This window comes from Camelina sativa, chromosome 15 (genome assembly GCF_030686135.1).
Source record: "Camelina sativa cultivar CO46 ecotype springtype chromosome 15, ASM3068613v1".
Taxonomy (NCBI): Eukaryota; Viridiplantae; Streptophyta; class Magnoliopsida; order Brassicales; family Brassicaceae; genus Camelina; species Camelina sativa.
In genome coordinates, this window is record NC_141894.1 from 1,609,389 (window position 1) to 1,625,253 (window position 15,865).

The 15,865-nt window shown below is 38.8% G+C and overlaps 4 protein-coding genes across 8 annotated transcripts; 2 read left to right on the forward strand and 2 right to left on the reverse strand.

Annotated features, from left to right (window-relative positions):
* Window positions 1-1,391: 1,391 nt before the first annotated feature.
* On the forward strand, window positions 1,392-4,495 carry LOC104744564 (tryptophan--tRNA ligase, cytoplasmic). 2 transcript variants are annotated; one of them, XM_010465639.3, is made up of 13 exons: window positions 1,392-1,535; window positions 1,639-1,868; window positions 1,963-2,082; window positions 2,167-2,352; window positions 2,519-2,570; window positions 2,669-2,734; window positions 2,835-2,921; window positions 3,086-3,178; window positions 3,250-3,330; window positions 3,593-3,664; window positions 3,923-3,991; window positions 4,100-4,210; window positions 4,299-4,495. In XM_010465639.3, the coding sequence occupies exons 2-13, from the start codon at window positions 1,648-1,650 to the stop codon at window positions 4,347-4,349; spliced, it is 1,209 nt and encodes a 402-aa protein (XP_010463941.1). In that variant the 5' UTR covers window positions 1,392-1,535; window positions 1,639-1,647; the 3' UTR covers window positions 4,350-4,495. The 2 variants fall into 2 exon arrangements, with proteins under 2 accessions (XP_010463941.1, XP_087344258.1); XM_087488132.1 differs by having other exon boundaries at window positions 1,409-1,535; window positions 3,086-3,182; window positions 3,254-3,330.
* Window positions 4,496-4,915: 420 nt separating this feature from the next.
* Window positions 4,916-8,951, forward strand: LOC104744565 (uncharacterized). Of its 2 annotated transcripts, XM_010465640.3 has the most exons (4): window positions 4,916-5,457; window positions 5,776-5,884; window positions 6,103-8,495; window positions 8,582-8,951. In XM_010465640.3, exon 3 carries the CDS (start codon window positions 6,204-6,206, stop codon window positions 8,472-8,474), a length of 2,271 nt encoding a protein of 756 aa, XP_010463942.1. In that variant the 5' UTR covers window positions 4,916-5,457; window positions 5,776-5,884; window positions 6,103-6,203; the 3' UTR covers window positions 8,475-8,495; window positions 8,582-8,951. The 2 variants fall into 2 exon arrangements, with proteins under 2 accessions (XP_010463942.1, XP_087344985.1); XM_087488859.1 differs by lacking the exons at window positions 4,916-5,457; window positions 5,776-5,884 and having other exon boundaries at window positions 6,061-8,495.
* Window positions 8,841-11,100, reverse strand: LOC104748003 (protein ACCELERATED CELL DEATH 6-like). 2 transcript variants are annotated; one of them, XM_010469699.3, is made up of 4 exons: window positions 10,987-11,100; window positions 10,304-10,914; window positions 9,659-10,176; window positions 8,841-9,564 (listed from the first exon to the last, which is right to left on the reverse strand). In XM_010469699.3, the coding sequence occupies exons 2-4, from the start codon at window positions 10,908-10,910 to the stop codon at window positions 8,935-8,937; spliced, it is 1,755 nt and encodes a 584-aa protein (XP_010468001.1). In that variant the 5' UTR covers window positions 10,911-10,914; window positions 10,987-11,100; the 3' UTR covers window positions 8,841-8,934. The 2 variants fall into 2 exon arrangements, with proteins under 2 accessions (XP_010468001.1, XP_087344986.1); XM_087488860.1 differs by having other exon boundaries at window positions 10,352-10,914; window positions 10,987-11,083.
* Window positions 11,101-11,332: 232 nt separating this feature from the next.
* LOC104744566 (flowering locus K homology domain) lies at window positions 11,333-15,791 on the reverse strand. Of its 2 annotated transcripts, XM_010465641.3 has the most exons (7): window positions 15,528-15,791; window positions 14,232-15,006; window positions 12,808-13,054; window positions 12,425-12,573; window positions 12,076-12,348; window positions 11,749-11,946; window positions 11,333-11,642 (listed from the first exon to the last, which is right to left on the reverse strand). In XM_010465641.3, exons 2-7 carry the CDS (start codon window positions 14,994-14,996, stop codon window positions 11,472-11,474), a joined length of 1,803 nt encoding a protein of 600 aa, XP_010463943.1. In that variant the 5' UTR covers window positions 14,997-15,006; window positions 15,528-15,791; the 3' UTR covers window positions 11,333-11,471. The 2 variants fall into 2 exon arrangements, with proteins under 2 accessions (XP_010463943.1, XP_087344994.1); XM_087488868.1 differs by lacking the exons at window positions 14,232-15,006; window positions 15,528-15,791 and adding an exon at window positions 13,492-13,670.
* Between the last annotated feature and the right edge of the window lie 74 nt (window positions 15,792-15,865).

Below are 15,865 nucleotides of genomic sequence, written 5' to 3' on the forward strand. Positions count from 1 at the left end.
TATGATTATGAAGGAAGAGGATGAGAGAGAATCTCAACCGTTAGATTTAGATTTGACTTCAGTGTTTTTTTGACTTGTATATATATATCTTATTAATTAATTAATAAAAGGATCACTTCTTTTTCTCCCTTTTTGTTTTTTTTTTTGCATTTCGAGGAAACAGAAAATTTTAATTTTTTCTCAGAGGTAAACCGAACGATCACCTTTTGAGTTTTCTTTAGTCATTTAGTACACGTCAGAATATTTCTTAAATGTAAAATACTTTACTAGATTATAAATTTGGTTATTGGTACTGTGTGTATTGGTTTTACTGTTTTTGTATGCTGCGTGACATTTTAGGATTTATCATCATCTTCAAATTTAGGATTTGAATGATAAACAAAGAAGAAGCACGATAAAGTCAATGAGGTGTTTACAAAAAAGAGGTTGTACTCCTTTTTCAACTCGCCCTTATCAAAAAGTCGTATTCAACCAATGGCTTTGGTCTCACTAATCAATACCGGTTCCGGTTCCATTCGACATTTCTCAATCACAAATACTAGGCTAAGGCTTCCTCAATCCTGGTTTAGCCACAAATACGACACACCTATTCACTTGCTTCCTCAACAAGCAACTAACCAAATAAAGAAGAAAAAAAAAAACTCTTCGTACCACTGGAAAACAGATTATAAAAGCAACACATGTTACTCTTTTATACTCTTGTAGCTACCACACTAGTTGACTTCATATAGTCTTCGGGCTTTACTGTTTTTTTTAATGCATGTTCAAGCAGAGCCGGCCCAAGACACAAGCTGATGAAGCATCAGCTTGCGGCCGCAAAATATATAGCTCTATAATCGGCCCTGTTTCACAAAATTTTTTTTAGTCTAGTGGTATAAGCAGTGGAAAAGTGTCTAAGATGTCAAGGATTCGACCTTCAAAACTCTTATTTATTTGAGTTTTCATTAATTTTTTTTAACAGACCTAAAATTATTTTTGGGTTTGTGGCCTCAAAATTCTCTGCGACGGCTCTGTCTTCAAGTCTTGTATTGACTAACGAAGAAGCACCCTTTATGCGAATCTGCTAACACCTATCTTATTGGCTACTTCAATCAACGATTGGATTATGCTTGAAAAATCTATGATAGGATAACATCTTATTTATAGACTATGTGGAAAAATTATTCAAGAACAATGAATGAACTTGTAATGAAAAAATGAAGTCATGGTGTTAGAGTTTTTAATTAATGATATAATTGCCAAATTTTTTTAAAATATTATGAGTTTGTTTTCTATTGTATATGAGGTTATTTGTTACTTTTCAAAGTAAAGGTGCAATTGAAAATAAAAGATTAAATTGGGGCCTGGAGATGAGGGGGTATTTGTCATATCTAAAACTTAACAGCTCAATTGACAAAAACAAAAGGACTCTGACTCCTAAACAGTAATATAGATATGATTTAAACCTCGTTTCCTTCTTCGCCCACTACTAACTCTCTCAGTCGCAAAACCGCCGCCGCATCTCCACGGCCGTCTTATCACCGGATAATCCATAGGTACTACTTCAATGTCCTTCAGCTCTTGTTTATCAATCAAAAGATGAGTTGATTTACGAATTTTGGATCCATCCATCGAATCTGACTTCTTTCTTTCTTCTAGATTTTTGCGATGGAGGTGGATAAGAAGGATGAGAACGAGTCTGAATCTTCGGAGCAAGTGGTGAATCCATGGGAAGTATCCGCAAAAGACGGTGGAAAGATCGATTACGACAAGCTTATTGACAAATTTGGTTGCCAGAGGCTTGACGAGTCACTGATTGATCGTGTTCAGAGACTTACTTCTCGTCAACCACACGTGTTCCTCCGCCGTGGTGTCTTCTTCGCCCACCGGTTCGAAAATTTCATTTATTTATTATGGAATTGTGTGGATAGGTTATGTAGAGAAGTCCTGTTATTGATGGTTTCACTGTGTGAGGGTTTATAGGGATTTCAATGAGATTTTGGATGCCTATGAGAAAGGAGACAAGTTTTATCTGTATACTGGAAGAGGGCCTTCATCAGAAGCTTTGCATTTAGGGCATTTGATTCCTTTCATGTTTACCAAGTAAGTGAGAGATCTTTGGAGCTATTTATATGGTAGTGATATCAATGAGAAGGATGGTTTTGAAGATTTTGATTGTCATTACAGATACTTGCAAGAAGCTTTCAAGGTTCCCCTTGTTATACAGCTCACGGATGATGAAAAATGTATGTGGAAGAACTTATCGGTGGAGGAAAGTCAAAGACTTGCAAGAGAAAATGCGAAAGATATAATTGCTTGTGGTTTCGATGTAACAAAGACCTTCATTTTCTCTGACTTCGACTATGTTGGCGGGTGAGCCACATTTTGAACCTTTGAAAAAACTAGCACCTTGCTTAGTATAAAATATTGCTTGATGGGCTTTTGGTAGTATATATAGCTCATTGTTAGATCATATGATGTCCTTTGATTTATATATCATAATTTCTCTGCTGATGATGAGTAAAAACTTTGTGTGTAGTGCTTTCTATAAAAATATGGTGAAGGTTTCCAAGTGCGTTACACTTAATAAGGTGACTTTACTTTCTATCTCCTTGAAGTGCACAATGCGTCTGATATGTTTTAAAGCTGGTTTTCGTGATTTTCATCTGTGTATCTCCTTCTTTGCTAGGCTATGGGAATCTTTGGCTTTTCCGGTGAAGATCATATCGGGAAACTCAGTTTCCCTCCTGTGCAGGTATGTCTTTTTTCCTGTTGGTGTGGGTATGTGTAATGTATTTTAATGCATATAGACTAACATTTTTAAATTGGATAATTGTTTTCCATATTATTTGCAGGCTGTCCCATCTTTCCCTAGTTCATTCCCACATTTGTTCCCTGGGAAGGACAATCTCCGCTGCTTGATTCCTTGTGCTATTGACCAGGTGTGCTGTTTTCTTACTTTTTATATCAACCTATTTGCTTTTTGTTTGAAGATAAATAAGTTACTGCGAGCCAGGGATACTTTCCATCCATAATCAGTCTCTTATATGTTTTCCATGTATGACATATGTATTTATAACCAATCTTTGCTTTTGGTTTTGTTCAGGATCCTTACTTTAGAATGACTCGTGATGTTGCACCCCGGTTAGGCTATAGCAAGCCCGCGCTGATTGAGTCGTCATTTTTCCCTGCTCTGCAGGCAAGTACTTTCTTAAGCACATTACACTTTGTTGCTTTCCACAACTAAATGTCTTAGTCACTTTTACGCAGGGAGAGAATGGAAAAATGTCGGCTAGTGATCCAAATTCTGCTATCTATGTGACTGATACCGCCAAAGACATTAAAAACAAGGTAAATTCTATAATTTGTTTTGTTCTTCCCATCTATTATAACAAGACATTCTGGACTTTCCACATCAACCTTCTAGCTCCTCATTCATTGTCTAGATTGGTCGCTACTCGAGTCCTTCCACTCGTTTTACCTCTTAAGAAAACTAGCCACTTTGCTGGTCTAACGGCATCTGAGACACGTTCCAGAACATTAAATACCAGTCCTAATAATGAAATCAGATAATTGCGTCCAGCATCTAAACTCTGTGTTGTTCCATATGCAGATAAACAAATATGCGTTTAGTGGTGGGCAAGACTCCGTCGAGAAGCACAGAGAACTTGGAGCAAATCTTGAGGTACCAAATTCTTGTTTCCTCCTCTTCCCTTATTTTAGGTAGTGGCTCCTCTCAAATGTGTTCCTTACAAGGTGATATCCAGTTAAAAATTAAGAATCTTGTTTATGATTGTGTTCCTCAAGATTACTATCAACCCTACAAAAACTAAACCCTAACTCAGACGGGAATATAGAAGGACTTGCCAAAAACTAATTGACTAGGAAACGACTCTGCTATACTTGTCTTTTTGGGGTATAATCTCCCTTGTTCCTTTTACAGGTAGACATACCCGTCAAGTATCTGAGTTTCTTCCTCGAAGATGATTCCGAACTAGAACACATAAAAAAGGTAATTACATTATTACTAGCTTGTTTATCTAGATCATTAGAGAGAAGGAAGAATGTGTCTTGTGGATTTCTCTGAAAAAGTAAAGACATATTGATTGTACTGTTTCAGGAGTATGGAGAAGGAAGAATGCTAACGGGTGAAGTAAAAAAGAAACTTACTGAAGTGTTGACAGAAATGGTGGAGAGACACCGCAGGTCTCGAGCTGCTGTTACCGATGAGGTATAAGATGTGCTAAAATTAGTTGGTCTCATCAACCATCAAGATTCAAATAACATTTTTACTGACTCTACAATTTCGTGTTTACCAGATGGTGGATGCGTTCATGGCCGTAAGACCTCTCCCAAGCATGTTCGAATAGAAGAACTCAGAAACCATTTTTTTAGCTGTTAATTGAATTTCTGTTTACAAGGATGACTTGAAATTGAACCATACTTTTGCTACTTGCATTTTTCTTAGTTTTTTACATTAAATATTAAAAAATTAAATTCTATAATGATTTACATATTTGCATTCTTTTTTTAATATAATAAAGTAAAACCACATTTATTGTAACAAGATCTATAGACTACAAGTAAAATTGAAAATATTAAATTTAAAATCAGAATCTAAATAGAAATATTCATTTATAATTACATATCTAAAAAAAAATATAAAATAGTCATTTTTGGATAAAGTTATAGTTTTGAAATCCAAAATCAATAAATAGTTTTGCTACTTGCATTTTTCTTAGCTTTTTACGTTTATTATACAAAATCAAATTCTAAAACAATTTATTTGCATTTTTTAAATAAAGTAAAACTACTTTTATTACATATAACAAGATCTCTAGACTAAAAATAAAATTAAAAAATATTAAATTTAAAATCAGAAATCTAAATGGAAATGTTCACTTATATATATATATATACATTATCTAGCAAAATTAAATAGAATTAGTCATTTCTGGTGGTACAGTTATAGTTTTGAAATCCAAAATCAATAAATAGTTTCAGAAGTGAGTTGGGCCTCCTTTGTGCTTAACTTATAAGTGTACAAGTGTTGGACTTGGAGATCTATATAGGAGGGGGAGGGGGCAAGTACGTAAATAGTAGGAAAGGGGAAGGGCAACGAGAGACAGATAAAAAAAGAAAAAGACAAAAAAGGCCTTAAAGGAAGAAGAAGGCAACGTGTAAATAAGGCATCATCAGGCAGAGTCGAGGAGGAAACCTAAAAAGTGTCTGCCTCTTCTGCCCCTTCTGTAAATTCCCAATCCGACCCTTTCTCAATCTTCTTCTCCGTGTTTGCCCCTCCCTTCCCCGATTTCTTCCCTCGATTCTCTGTTTTTTTTTTACCCGCCAAAATCACTTCTCTAACGGCTCCTTCCTCCAATTTCTTCCCTCGAATCCCTAGATTCGGATCCGTGGCCTTGGTTTAGGTCTTTCTCGCCGGTTTTGGATTATACCCACTTACCCAGAATCTTGTTTCAAGTGAGTTTTCTAGTTTTGAAGCTAAAGTTTCGATTTTTATTTTTGTATTTCTTTCTCTTCCTGGTTGTGTTTTTTTTTCTTCTTCTGATGAGCTCAGATCTTTGAGTAACATTCATTTTAGCTGAGTAAAGATCTCGTTTTTGACTTACACAACTTTGTCAAAGTTCGATTTTTTGCTTAATTATAGAGAGTGAATCTGAATAGTATCGATTTTGAGATTTGGACAACGTGAAAGTCGTGTCTTTTTTTTTGCGAATTTTACTCGTCTCTGTCAAGATTTTGTTCACTCACGTTAGTTTCTTACTCTGCTTTTTGTAGCTCCATTATCCGATCTGTCTGAAGAAGAGTAAGTTACTGTCTTTTCGTTGAGTTAATTGAGAGGATGCAGACTATTAAACTATATGATGACCATATCCGTTTTCTCTCTGTAAGTCTTTAAATGTTTATGTCTGTTAAATTTCACTTTGGTCTCTATCGTGGGGATCTGAACCATACCTTGCGGTCACGAGTCACTTTCAATTATCTTTTGCCTTTTCTGGACCTTTTTTTTTGTTTTTACTTGGGTTGTATCATTCTTAGTCTTTTTGAGTTGGTATATATATGTTCTCGTGTTTAATTGTCTGATAGAGCGTTCTGTTAATACAGGTACTGAGATAGAGCGAGAGAATTAGTTTCTTTTTTTTTTTCCACGAGTTGGGTTGTTTTTGAAGCAGTGTGTTGTTTAAAAAAAGAGTTTTGCTTCAGCAATGGCGAATCGTGATTTAATGCTTGGACAGAATCGTAACATCGGTGGTATTGGGCAAGGTCAATCTCTGGTGCTTGGTCACAACAACCACAGTCTAGGACTTGGTCAAAACCATGATGTGGAGTTAGGGCAAGGTCACAATATGGATTTAGGACATGGTCATCATGATCACGAGATTGATTTAGGACACCCTCATGATGATCATGAGCTAGGCTTAGGAAATGGCGAAGATCAAGATGGAGAGGATCATCATCATCATCATCATCACCACGACTATATGAACGAGAATGAAATCTCGGTGGATCAAAAGCCTGGACACGACGATGTTGATCCCGACCTGGTTCTTTCCACGCAAAACCATGACTTTTCGTTGTCTGATAATAATAATCAGTTGGTGGTTGGGGAAAACCATGAACTAGATGACAATCTTGAATTAGCCGTTGACTCAAGTCATGAACTTGAAATTGATCATCATGGTGATATGGTTATGGTTAGCACTCCGGTTCAAGCCCGAGCTCTTACTGCTGACATGACTTACCAACTTACTGTTGGACAAGAGTTTCCAGATGTGAAAAGTTGCCGTAGAGCGTTGAGAGATATGGCGATCGCTCTTCATTTCGAAATGCAGACAATAAAATCTGACAAAACTCGTTTCACAGCTAAGTGTTCGAGTGAAGGATGTCCATGGAGAGTTCATGCTGCAAAGCTCCCTGGGGTTCCAACTTTCACCATCAGGACGATACATGAAAGCCATAGCTGTGGAGGAATAAATCATTTGGGACACCAACAAGCTTCAGTTCAGTGGGTTGCTACCTCGGTTGAGCAACGGCTTCGTGAGAATCCAAACTGTAAACCTAAAGAGATTCTTGAAGAGATACATCGTGTTCACGGAATCACCTTGTCGTACAAACAAGCTTGGCGTGGTAAAGAAAGAATCATGGCGACCATGCGTGGATCTTTTGAAGAAGGGTATCGTTTACTTCCTCAATACTGTGAGCAGGTTAAAAGGACGAATCCGGGAAGCATTGCTTCGGTTTATGGAAGTCCAGCTGATAACTGCTTCCAGCGTCTCTTCATATCGTTTCAAGCTTCAATTTATGGGTTTCTAAACGCTTGTCGACCACTTCTTGGATTGGACAGGACATATCTGAAGAGCAAGTATTTAGGTACGTTGCTTCTCGCTACTGGATTTGATGGAGATGGTGCTTTGTTTCCGTTGGCGTTTGGGATTGTAGATGAAGAGAATGATGAGAACTGGATGTGGTTTTTGTGTGAGCTTCATAACCTTCTTGAAACCAATACTGAGAATATGCCAAGACTCACGATTTTGTCAGATAGACAAAAGGGAATAGTGGAAGGTGTGGAACAGAATTTTCCAACTGCGTTTCACGGTTTTTGTATGCGCCATTTGAGTGAAAGCTTCCGGAAGGAGTTTAACAACACTATGTTAGTCAATTATCTGTGGGAAGCTGCTCAAGCTCTAACGGTGATCGAGTTTGAAGCCAAAATACTAGAAATTGAAGAGGTTTCTCAAGATGCAGCTTACTGGATCCGTCGGATCCCTCCTCGGTTATGGGCTACTGCGTATTTTGAAGGACAAAGGTTTGGACATTTAACCGCGAATATAGTTGAATCCTTAAACTCATGGATCGCTGAAGCATCAGGACTTCCAATCATTCAGATGATGGAATGCATCAGGAGACAACTTATGACTTGGTTTAACGAACGGCGTGAAACCAGTATGCAGTGGACTTCAATACTCGTCCCAACCGCTGAGCGGCGTGTCGCTGAGGCTCTTGAGCTTGCAAGAACCTATCAGGTGCTTCGAGCCAATGAAGCTGAGTTTGAAGTTATATCTCATGAAGGAAACAACATTGTGGATATTAGGAACCGGTGTTGTCTCTGTCGGGGTTGGCAGTTATATGGTTTACCTTGTGCACACGCTGTAGCAGCTCTTCTTTCTTGTAGACAGAACGTTCATAGATTCACTGAGAGCTGTTTCACTGTGGCTACTTATAGGAAGACTTATTCTCAGACGATTCATCCCATTCCTGATAAAAGTCTTTGGAGAGAGCTTTCTGATGGAGATCTAAGCGTGAATAAAGCTGCTCTTGAGGTTATTATAAACCCTCCAAAGTCTCTGAGACCGCCTGGTAGGCCGAGGAAAAGACGGGTTCGAGCTGAAGATAGAGGACGAGTGAAGCGGGTTGTGCATTGTAGCCGGTGTAACCAGACCGGACATTTCAGAACCACTTGTGCTGCACCCATTTGATCTGCAACGAAATCTGTACCTGTAAGTTTCTTAGCTGTTTTAGGATAATGTTAGTGTCCTAATCGAATTCACTGATCTGATTTGTCTGTTGATTTATCTTGGGACAGGAACAAGACTGCAGACTGAGCAAGTTATCGGAACAGAGGCGAAAACTGCTGGAGTCAACTCTGTTAATGTACTGTAAAAATTTCAAGATTCCAGGCGATAGAAGGACACAAACACCTAAAGAGCATTGCCTGTTTGTTGAATCCTTTTTTACTTATTTTATATGCTTAGCTTGAGCATAATGTTACGCAAAAACTCTCTTCTTTTCCTGTAATTCCTGAGGTCAGATTGTATTTTCATTTACTTTGTACTCTATGTAGCTTTGAACCAAAAAGAACTTGATTATTATTAGTATCACACGGTACGAAGTGTTATGTAATTCTTATTTTTTTCTTCATTACAATTCAAATAAAAATCAGTCTTGTACCAAAATATGAAACAATGAGTTCCCAAAGATTAATTTCCTGAAAAACTGGCGAGGTCGTCCGAGGCCAAGGACGTAGCTGCCGCGTGGATCAAGGAACCAGTAGATGAAACCGTGCAAGATGAAGAGTCCAGCTATCAAGAAAGGTACGATGGCTAATTCTCTCGACTTGGACGAAATTAGATACATCCCTGAGACAAATGCAGACGTCATTGCAATCAGTGACACAACCATTAGCAGGGCAGACATGTAGAGGAAAGCAGAGCGGGCACGAAACCCATCTCGTGAGGCATAGAACAAGAAATAGACTGTGGCTACAGAGAAGCAGAAGGCGATTGTGTCAAACACCAAGAAACATTTGAAAGCTGCTTTCTCCATCAATGCAGGTGTACCGTCTGCTTTGTAACCACCAGGTAACTGGAATGCCGCAGCAAACGCTACGGTTGCAACAAGAACCGCGACTAGCAAATGAACCTCGTACATTGCCCCATCATTTCTTGTAGTGCTCTCTTCAAGATCTGTCTTTTCTTGCTTCTTCTCTGTCTCTATGTTCTGTCGCTGAGTAGGTTGTTTGTAGTATCTTTGCAGTGCATAGTATGCCATCGCCACCTTGAAACCAATCTGAATAAACCGAAATCATCACATTGGTAAGGATGGGAATACTATGCACTAGTTTTTATGGGGCCATATTGAGCGAGTAAGCAATGTAATGTACCTCTTGCTTCTGAGAGTAGAAGAGTTCTGCAGCGGTGAAGTGATTGTGGTTCATAACATGCTTATCCACTCGCTTCGTTCGCAGAAAAAGTAGTAATATCGCGTAGCATTTGTAAATAACGGCTAGATGGAAAGGTGTGTTTCCATCTACATCGCTTTCGTTCAACAGTTGAAGAGAAATCTCAGGCATCTCTAGAATACAATGAATGATTCCTCTTTGTCCTGATATGACTGCAGAGTGAAGAGATGTTCTGCCTTTGAAATCAAGTAGCTCCCAAACATAAGGACAGCTACGAACAATCTCTCTATAAGCCTCAATTTGACCAGTAGATGCCGCAAGATGAAGCGGACATTGTCCTTCCTTATCAGATATATAAGCAGCCGAACTATCTTGTTGAAGCAAGAGTCGAGTTATCGCGGTTTTGCCTAGCCATACCGAATAATGCAGAGGTGTCCAGCCAATAAAATCGACTTCTTTGATCATTTCTGGTCTTTTCTCAATCAGTTTTCTCAAGACACCTTGACCATAACAACAAAAAATTTACATGTCAGATATATCATATATACCAAAACAATGTTTCTACTGATAAAACTGCAAAAGCTTATTCGAAATCATTTTCAAAAGAGAAAGGTAAAGGTATTATACCAGTGCTGACATTGGCAGAATTCAAAGCGGCATGCAAAGCATTCATACCTTTAGTCCCTTTACCGGAAGCCAAAGGAAAGCTTTCCAAAATATGGTCAGCAATGTCGAAGCTCCCTCTTTCAATAGCTAAGTACAGAGGAGACACTACATTATGGTTGTTATTGGTCATATCTAACAACCCTGTGTCTTTTTCAAGAAAGAGCTTAGCTACATCAACGTGTCCGTTCTTTAATGCAACATTTAATGCTGTATCGTTTTGCTTGTTAGTTATCCTCAGTAGCTGCTTCTGTGTGTTGGTTATTCCCTGGTGTTCGACATCTGAAGTTACTTGATTGGCTGAACTGACAAGAAGTTTCGAAATTTCGAAGGAACCGATACTAGCTGCCACGTGTAGAGGTGTGTCTCCATTGTTGTTCTCTTTGAGGAGGAGTGATGGGCAAAGATCAAGTAAGGCTGCGGTGAAATCCAGCCTCTGATGCTTAGCTGCAACATGAAAAACGTTGTTGTTTTGTGGCGTTACCTTCTCGAAATCTGATTGGTGAAATGTGGTAAGATCAAGGAGATTAGTGTCCCCTTTAGCCGCAGCTTCAAGCAATCTCCAGTCCATGCTTCTGCAACCAAACACAGTAATGTGAAGAAGTTTCAAGAATGAATCTAAATCAAGTAAAGTTACCAAAATATACATGTGAAGAGGAATTCTTGGAGAGGAAGGACAAAAGAGAAGTCAGATTGAGGCTTTCTACCACATAACATTTCGAGAGAAGTCGGATTTTTGAAGTCTTGTAAAATTGTTGACTGACTTCGCCCTATGTCGTCAACTCCAAGTTTTTTTGTTTTTTTTTTCTTGTTCTTTTCTGCTCTACTACTAATATTGAATGATATTACGGTTATTACATCTCTATCATCATCATTTTGAAATTGCAAGTAAGATGATAGAACTCTCTTACGAAAAGGGAAAGAAAATCACAAGGACATGGTAACATAATCATTTTTAAAAGTATTACGATAATTTCTGGGAAGACAAAATACTGGAGGATAAAAATATTAATTGATTCAAGAACCCCAAAGTGCTCGCTAATAACAAACATATACTCGATTAGGCATCTAGCGTTCTCACTCTTTTGCTTGCAACTAGTAAAAACATCCTAAAGAAACTTAAAATCTTTTATCAGTAACCGTAGCCTCCTGAGCTGTAATCCGTAGTGTATCCTCCAGGCGGGTTTGTTGGAGCCGTTGCGTAGACTGAGCCATGTGTTGCGTATGGGTTATACCCTTGCTGCTCTGGTGCTACAGTTTGAGGCTGTGCTGGTGCCGGCGCTCCAGCTTCAGCCATGAAGTTCTGTCATAAACCACATTCAACAGTCAGATTTCATCGTCAAAAGACACCAGATACGAGGTTTTAAAGGTGACTATGGTTAAGAAATCTGGTGAGAATATATTTGTACCTGAATAAGCTGCATAGCAGTTTGGACTTGTGAGCCAGTTCCGCTAACCTCAACGGTCATTTCACCTGGTACTCCCCTGGTTTCCTGAATGGTTACTGTTGCTCCACTTAGACGCCTAGTGTAGCTTATGTTTGAACCAGATGTACCAATTACAGCATCTGCATAAGAAAGTGGAATCTGCATTTGCTGTGTAATTTGCTGTAAAAACAAAGAAATCCCCACACCAGTCAGATTTCATGTGATTTACTTACATACATACATTGCAGAAGATTGAACAGTTAGCTTCTAAGAAATCAACTTCACCAATTGCAGCGATTGAAAGAATACCTGAGCGACCATAGGTGGGGCAGACGATACGTGCACATTCATAGAAGGCTCTCTCCCATATGCAGATATACCTTGGTGCGGCTGTTTCTCCATTGGAGGTTGACGCATCTCAGGAGGAGGATAGTAGCTATCATGTCTAGGAGGTGGTTGCATATATGGAGGTGGGTTGTGACCATAGCCTCCTCCGCCACCACTTGGAGGGTGACCTTGAGAAGGACCCCATGACTGGTGTGGTGGTGGCATATGATCCATTTGGCGAGTTGGCTTTTGCATCTGTTTAAAAACCCAGAGTTAAGAGAAGAGTTTATAGAGACAAATGAGAAAAATTGCCAACGGAACAAAAGATAACCTGATTTTCAAAGAATGGGATGATGCTACGATCAACCAAGAACTTTCTGAGATGTGATGCAATCAGTTCCAAGGCTTTATGAACACTTGTTGGTTCCCCAGCAACTTCAACAACCCTATCGTCTTGAAGAGCAAAAACAGGCAAATCCTCTACAAAAACCCACCATAATAAATTTCAGTTAGAATACCGATGGATGACGAATAAATGAAACACACACCAAAACAAAGAGTTGAAATTATTCTGAAGATACAATACAAAATTACCAGTTGCCTTTATCTCTACATACAAGGGAAAATTAAGGAATAGTCCACAGCGTAAATGAAACCAAAAAACACAAAGCAAGAGAGAATTTTTTCAGCATGTAAATCGTGAAGAGAAGGAACCTGATCCAAGAACTCGGACTATACAACCGGATGCTTCTTGAATAGCTTTAACTGTTGCTCCCTGTTTTCCAATCAAACTTCCAGCCTGAGATGCTGGGACTAGTAATCTTGTTGACACCTTTGAAGCCGGAGGGGCCTGAGAAGCTTCACCATCCAAACCATCAACTATCCGCATGTGGACTCTAAGAAGGCCATCCATTGAAGGTGGTAGAGATGATTCGGGCTCTTCTTTACCAGAAACCATAACCTGCCAACAAAGAGGAAACAAGTAGACAACATTACCAAAAGAACTAAAACATTTCACAAGCAGCGATCTTAGTTTCTATACCAATTATTACTTTGGTGCCATATTCTCAAATCGTAAAAAAAATTCCAAAGAGGTACCGACTTAAATGCACTTTGACCAGTTAGATGTTTATTTCCTGTTATGAACTTTTAAAGTTATTACCCATGGTGATTAGGTTATCGCCTTTTTAAGATGCAATAGCAGCCATTACCAATCAACTAGACTTAAAAAAAAAGCTCTTCCTAGACCCTTTTTCATGCAATCTTAAAATTTCTCTTTACTTAATTGTCCCTAAACCATAACTCATCGTCCACATATTGTTACATCCGGTTAAGCAGGTCCTTGCATGCTGCAGAAAGTCTGCAACAAGACATCAATCATCCAGGTACTGAAGTTACCAGAAAGAATGCAGAGCTTCATGGCACTGAGGTTTATACAAGAAGAATCTTGCCTATTCGATAAACTTATCAGCACTTTGTAGTGCTCAAGGCTGAATCCTTGCCATCTGGCTTTGGTTCTTCGTATTTGAGACCTTACCGATGATTGAAATGTTGCCATAAAACTTGCAAGATAAAACCTGCACAGATTCATGGTGGTCACAGCAATAAAGGGGAACCCTACTCACATCTTATCAACTTCGTCGATTAACTTCCTCCTTTCACTTGAAGGAGATAAGCAGGCCTGCTGGTTACTATACTCGATACAGGCTTAATTTACTAACTAAGGTGGTTTCGCTTGGTGCACTATATTCTTCAACACTTTTTTAGCAGCTCAGGATCATATCACTCAGCCCAAACTAAAAGACTTTTCCGACATGAATTTGTTCATAACTTCTTTGAGTTGATGGGTGTGCAGTTTCCTATCTGTTTACTTATATATTCATTGAGGTCAAGGGGAGAATATGCAAAAGGGTTGCCTATTAGCTAAAAGTTCATGGCATTTTACATTTTTAACAAAAGCTAGAGCCTGAAAACTTTAGATCAGTGACTTATACAGCCAAATAGTGTATATATTCTACTATATTAGTTTTCTTGTCATTAGGATTTTAGTTTTGGTTCAAGAGCATTATTTGACTAATAGTTGCAACTCAATATAGCATGAAATGTAAAGGCAAGGAATAAAGGATTTAGAGACTTACAGCTCTTTCGGTTGTGCCTGGAGGACCATCAAGAATCTTTATTCGAGCCCTTGTCTCTTCAACTATTTTCTTAATGACATCACCTTTGCGACCAATGATGCTACCCACTTTCTGTGCAGGAACGAGCATGCGGAAAACCGTCTCTCCGGGCCATCCCGGCCACCTCTTCTCCTCACCTCCAACTGTTGCACCTTCATCAGGCTCTGATTGCTGTAGAGGCTCAAGATGCTCAGGAATTCCTTCTTCATCTTCTACTTTATCTTGCACTTCATTACCATCGTGATCTTGTGCCTCACCTTCCACCTGATACTGGGCCTGATCATGAGCCTCGTCTTGCAACTGATACTGCTCCTGATCTTGTGGCTGGTATTGTAGGTCATCCAGCGACTGATCTTGTGGCTGGTATTGTAGGTCATCTTGAGGCTGATCTTGTGGCTGGTATTGTAGGTCATCTTGCGGCTGATCTTGTGGCTGGTATTGTAGGTCATCTTGTGGCTGATCTTGGACGTCTTCATGAGCCTGGTCTTGCACTTGGTATGCTTGATACTCTAATTGATCATGAACCTCGTAATGCTGGGGTTCAAGAGTCTGATCTTGTACCACGTACGGTGGAGGATCAAGAATCGGATCTTGAACCTGGTATTGTTGGTGATCAAGTGTCTCATCATGAACTTGGTACGGTATCCCATTATGCACCTCGTCTAACCCTTGATCTGGCACCTGATCTCCATTGTGTGCAACAAAATTTTGCTGATCTTCAGCCATTACTGTAGCTCTGAAATAAAATCAAACATGCACATTAGTCCTGATAAACTACTAAGCAAGTGTTGGAAAGAAAAATACGGCCAGAATTAAAAACAATGCAACACCAGCTTCGCTAACTACATGCTAATTCAAAAAGCTAACATAGTAAGTATAACACATCTACTAACAGCTTCATATATAAAAGGTGTCAACTTAAGCTAAGCTTACTTTGGCACTAGCAAGAATCAAGAGTTGATGAAACTAGAGTGTGTATATCATAATTCAAGATACGACTAAACCCAATAAAGTTCATATGACTAAACAAAATTACTTTTAGTACAGCGCACAAATACAAACGGAACCCTCTAAATTTCGACCGGAGTACTTTGTAAACACGAAAATTTTATGGCCCGACTAAAGCAAGTTAATGGAAACCCTAGATTAACACAGCAAATATATATACAGACTCAGCGAGGAACCCTAGAATTGGCAATTAAAAAGACATAGCCCAAAAGCTTGAAGTTAGGTTTAAAGTACACATAGCGAACTTACGTGGTACCGATGGAACCTTGAAACGCTAGTAGAGAGATTAACGAACACTCGATTCGAAGGAGTTCGGCGGAGAAAGAGAGAGATTCCGGTAACAATGGAGGCGGGTGATAATTATCTTAAATTTGAGATCGAGAACTACTGCACTTTCCTTTTTATTACACTTTAGTCCTTCTATTTTTAATAGCTTCTCGTTTTATAAACCGAGCTCGACACAAATTTAGGCCGCATATATATATATATTAGTAAGTCCAATTTGTATGGGCCGTTCGTCTGTTTATAACATAAGTCTTTATTTATATAATTTTTTTATTAGTGGTTTAATTTATTTCATACTTGTT

Bases quoted from the DNA above. Each gene is read 5' to 3' on its own strand.
- LOC104744564 (XM_010465639.3), top strand. From the start codon at position 1,648: ATGGAGGTGGATAAGAAGGATGAGAACGAGTCTGAATCTTCGGAGCAA. The intron at 3,179-3,249 runs GCAAGTACTTTC...ACTTTTACGCAG, and splicing joins CATTTTTCCCTGCTCTGCAG to GGAGAGAATGGAAAAATGTC. The intron at 4,211-4,298 runs GTATAAGATGTG...CGTGTTTACCAG, and splicing joins GAGCTGCTGTTACCGATGAG to ATGGTGGATGCGTTCATGGC.
- LOC104744565 (XM_010465640.3), top strand. From the start codon at position 6,204: ATGGCGAATCGTGATTTAATGCTTGGACAGAATCGTAACATCGGTGGT.
- LOC104748003 (XM_010469699.3), bottom strand. From the start codon at position 10,910: ATGGACTGGAGATTGCTTGAAGCTGCGGCTAAAGGGGACACTAATCTC. The intron at 10,177-10,303 runs GTATAATACCTT...GTTATGGTCAAG, and splicing joins TTCTGCCAATGTCAGCACTG to GTGTCTTGAGAAAACTGATT. The intron at 9,565-9,658 runs GTACATTACATT...CGGTTTATTCAG, and splicing joins TCTACTCTCAGAAGCAAGAG to ATTGGTTTCAAGGTGGCGAT.
- LOC104744566 (XM_010465641.3), bottom strand. From the start codon at position 14,996: ATGGCTGAAGATCAGCAAAATTTTGTTGCACACAATGGAGATCAGGTG. The intron at 12,349-12,424 runs GTTATCTTTTGT...GTTTTTAAACAG, and splicing joins TCCCATTCTTTGAAAATCAG to ATGCAAAAGCCAACTCGCCA. The intron at 11,643-11,748 runs GTACAAATATAT...GGTTTATGACAG, and splicing joins CTGCTATGCAGCTTATTCAG to AACTTCATGGCTGAAGCTGG.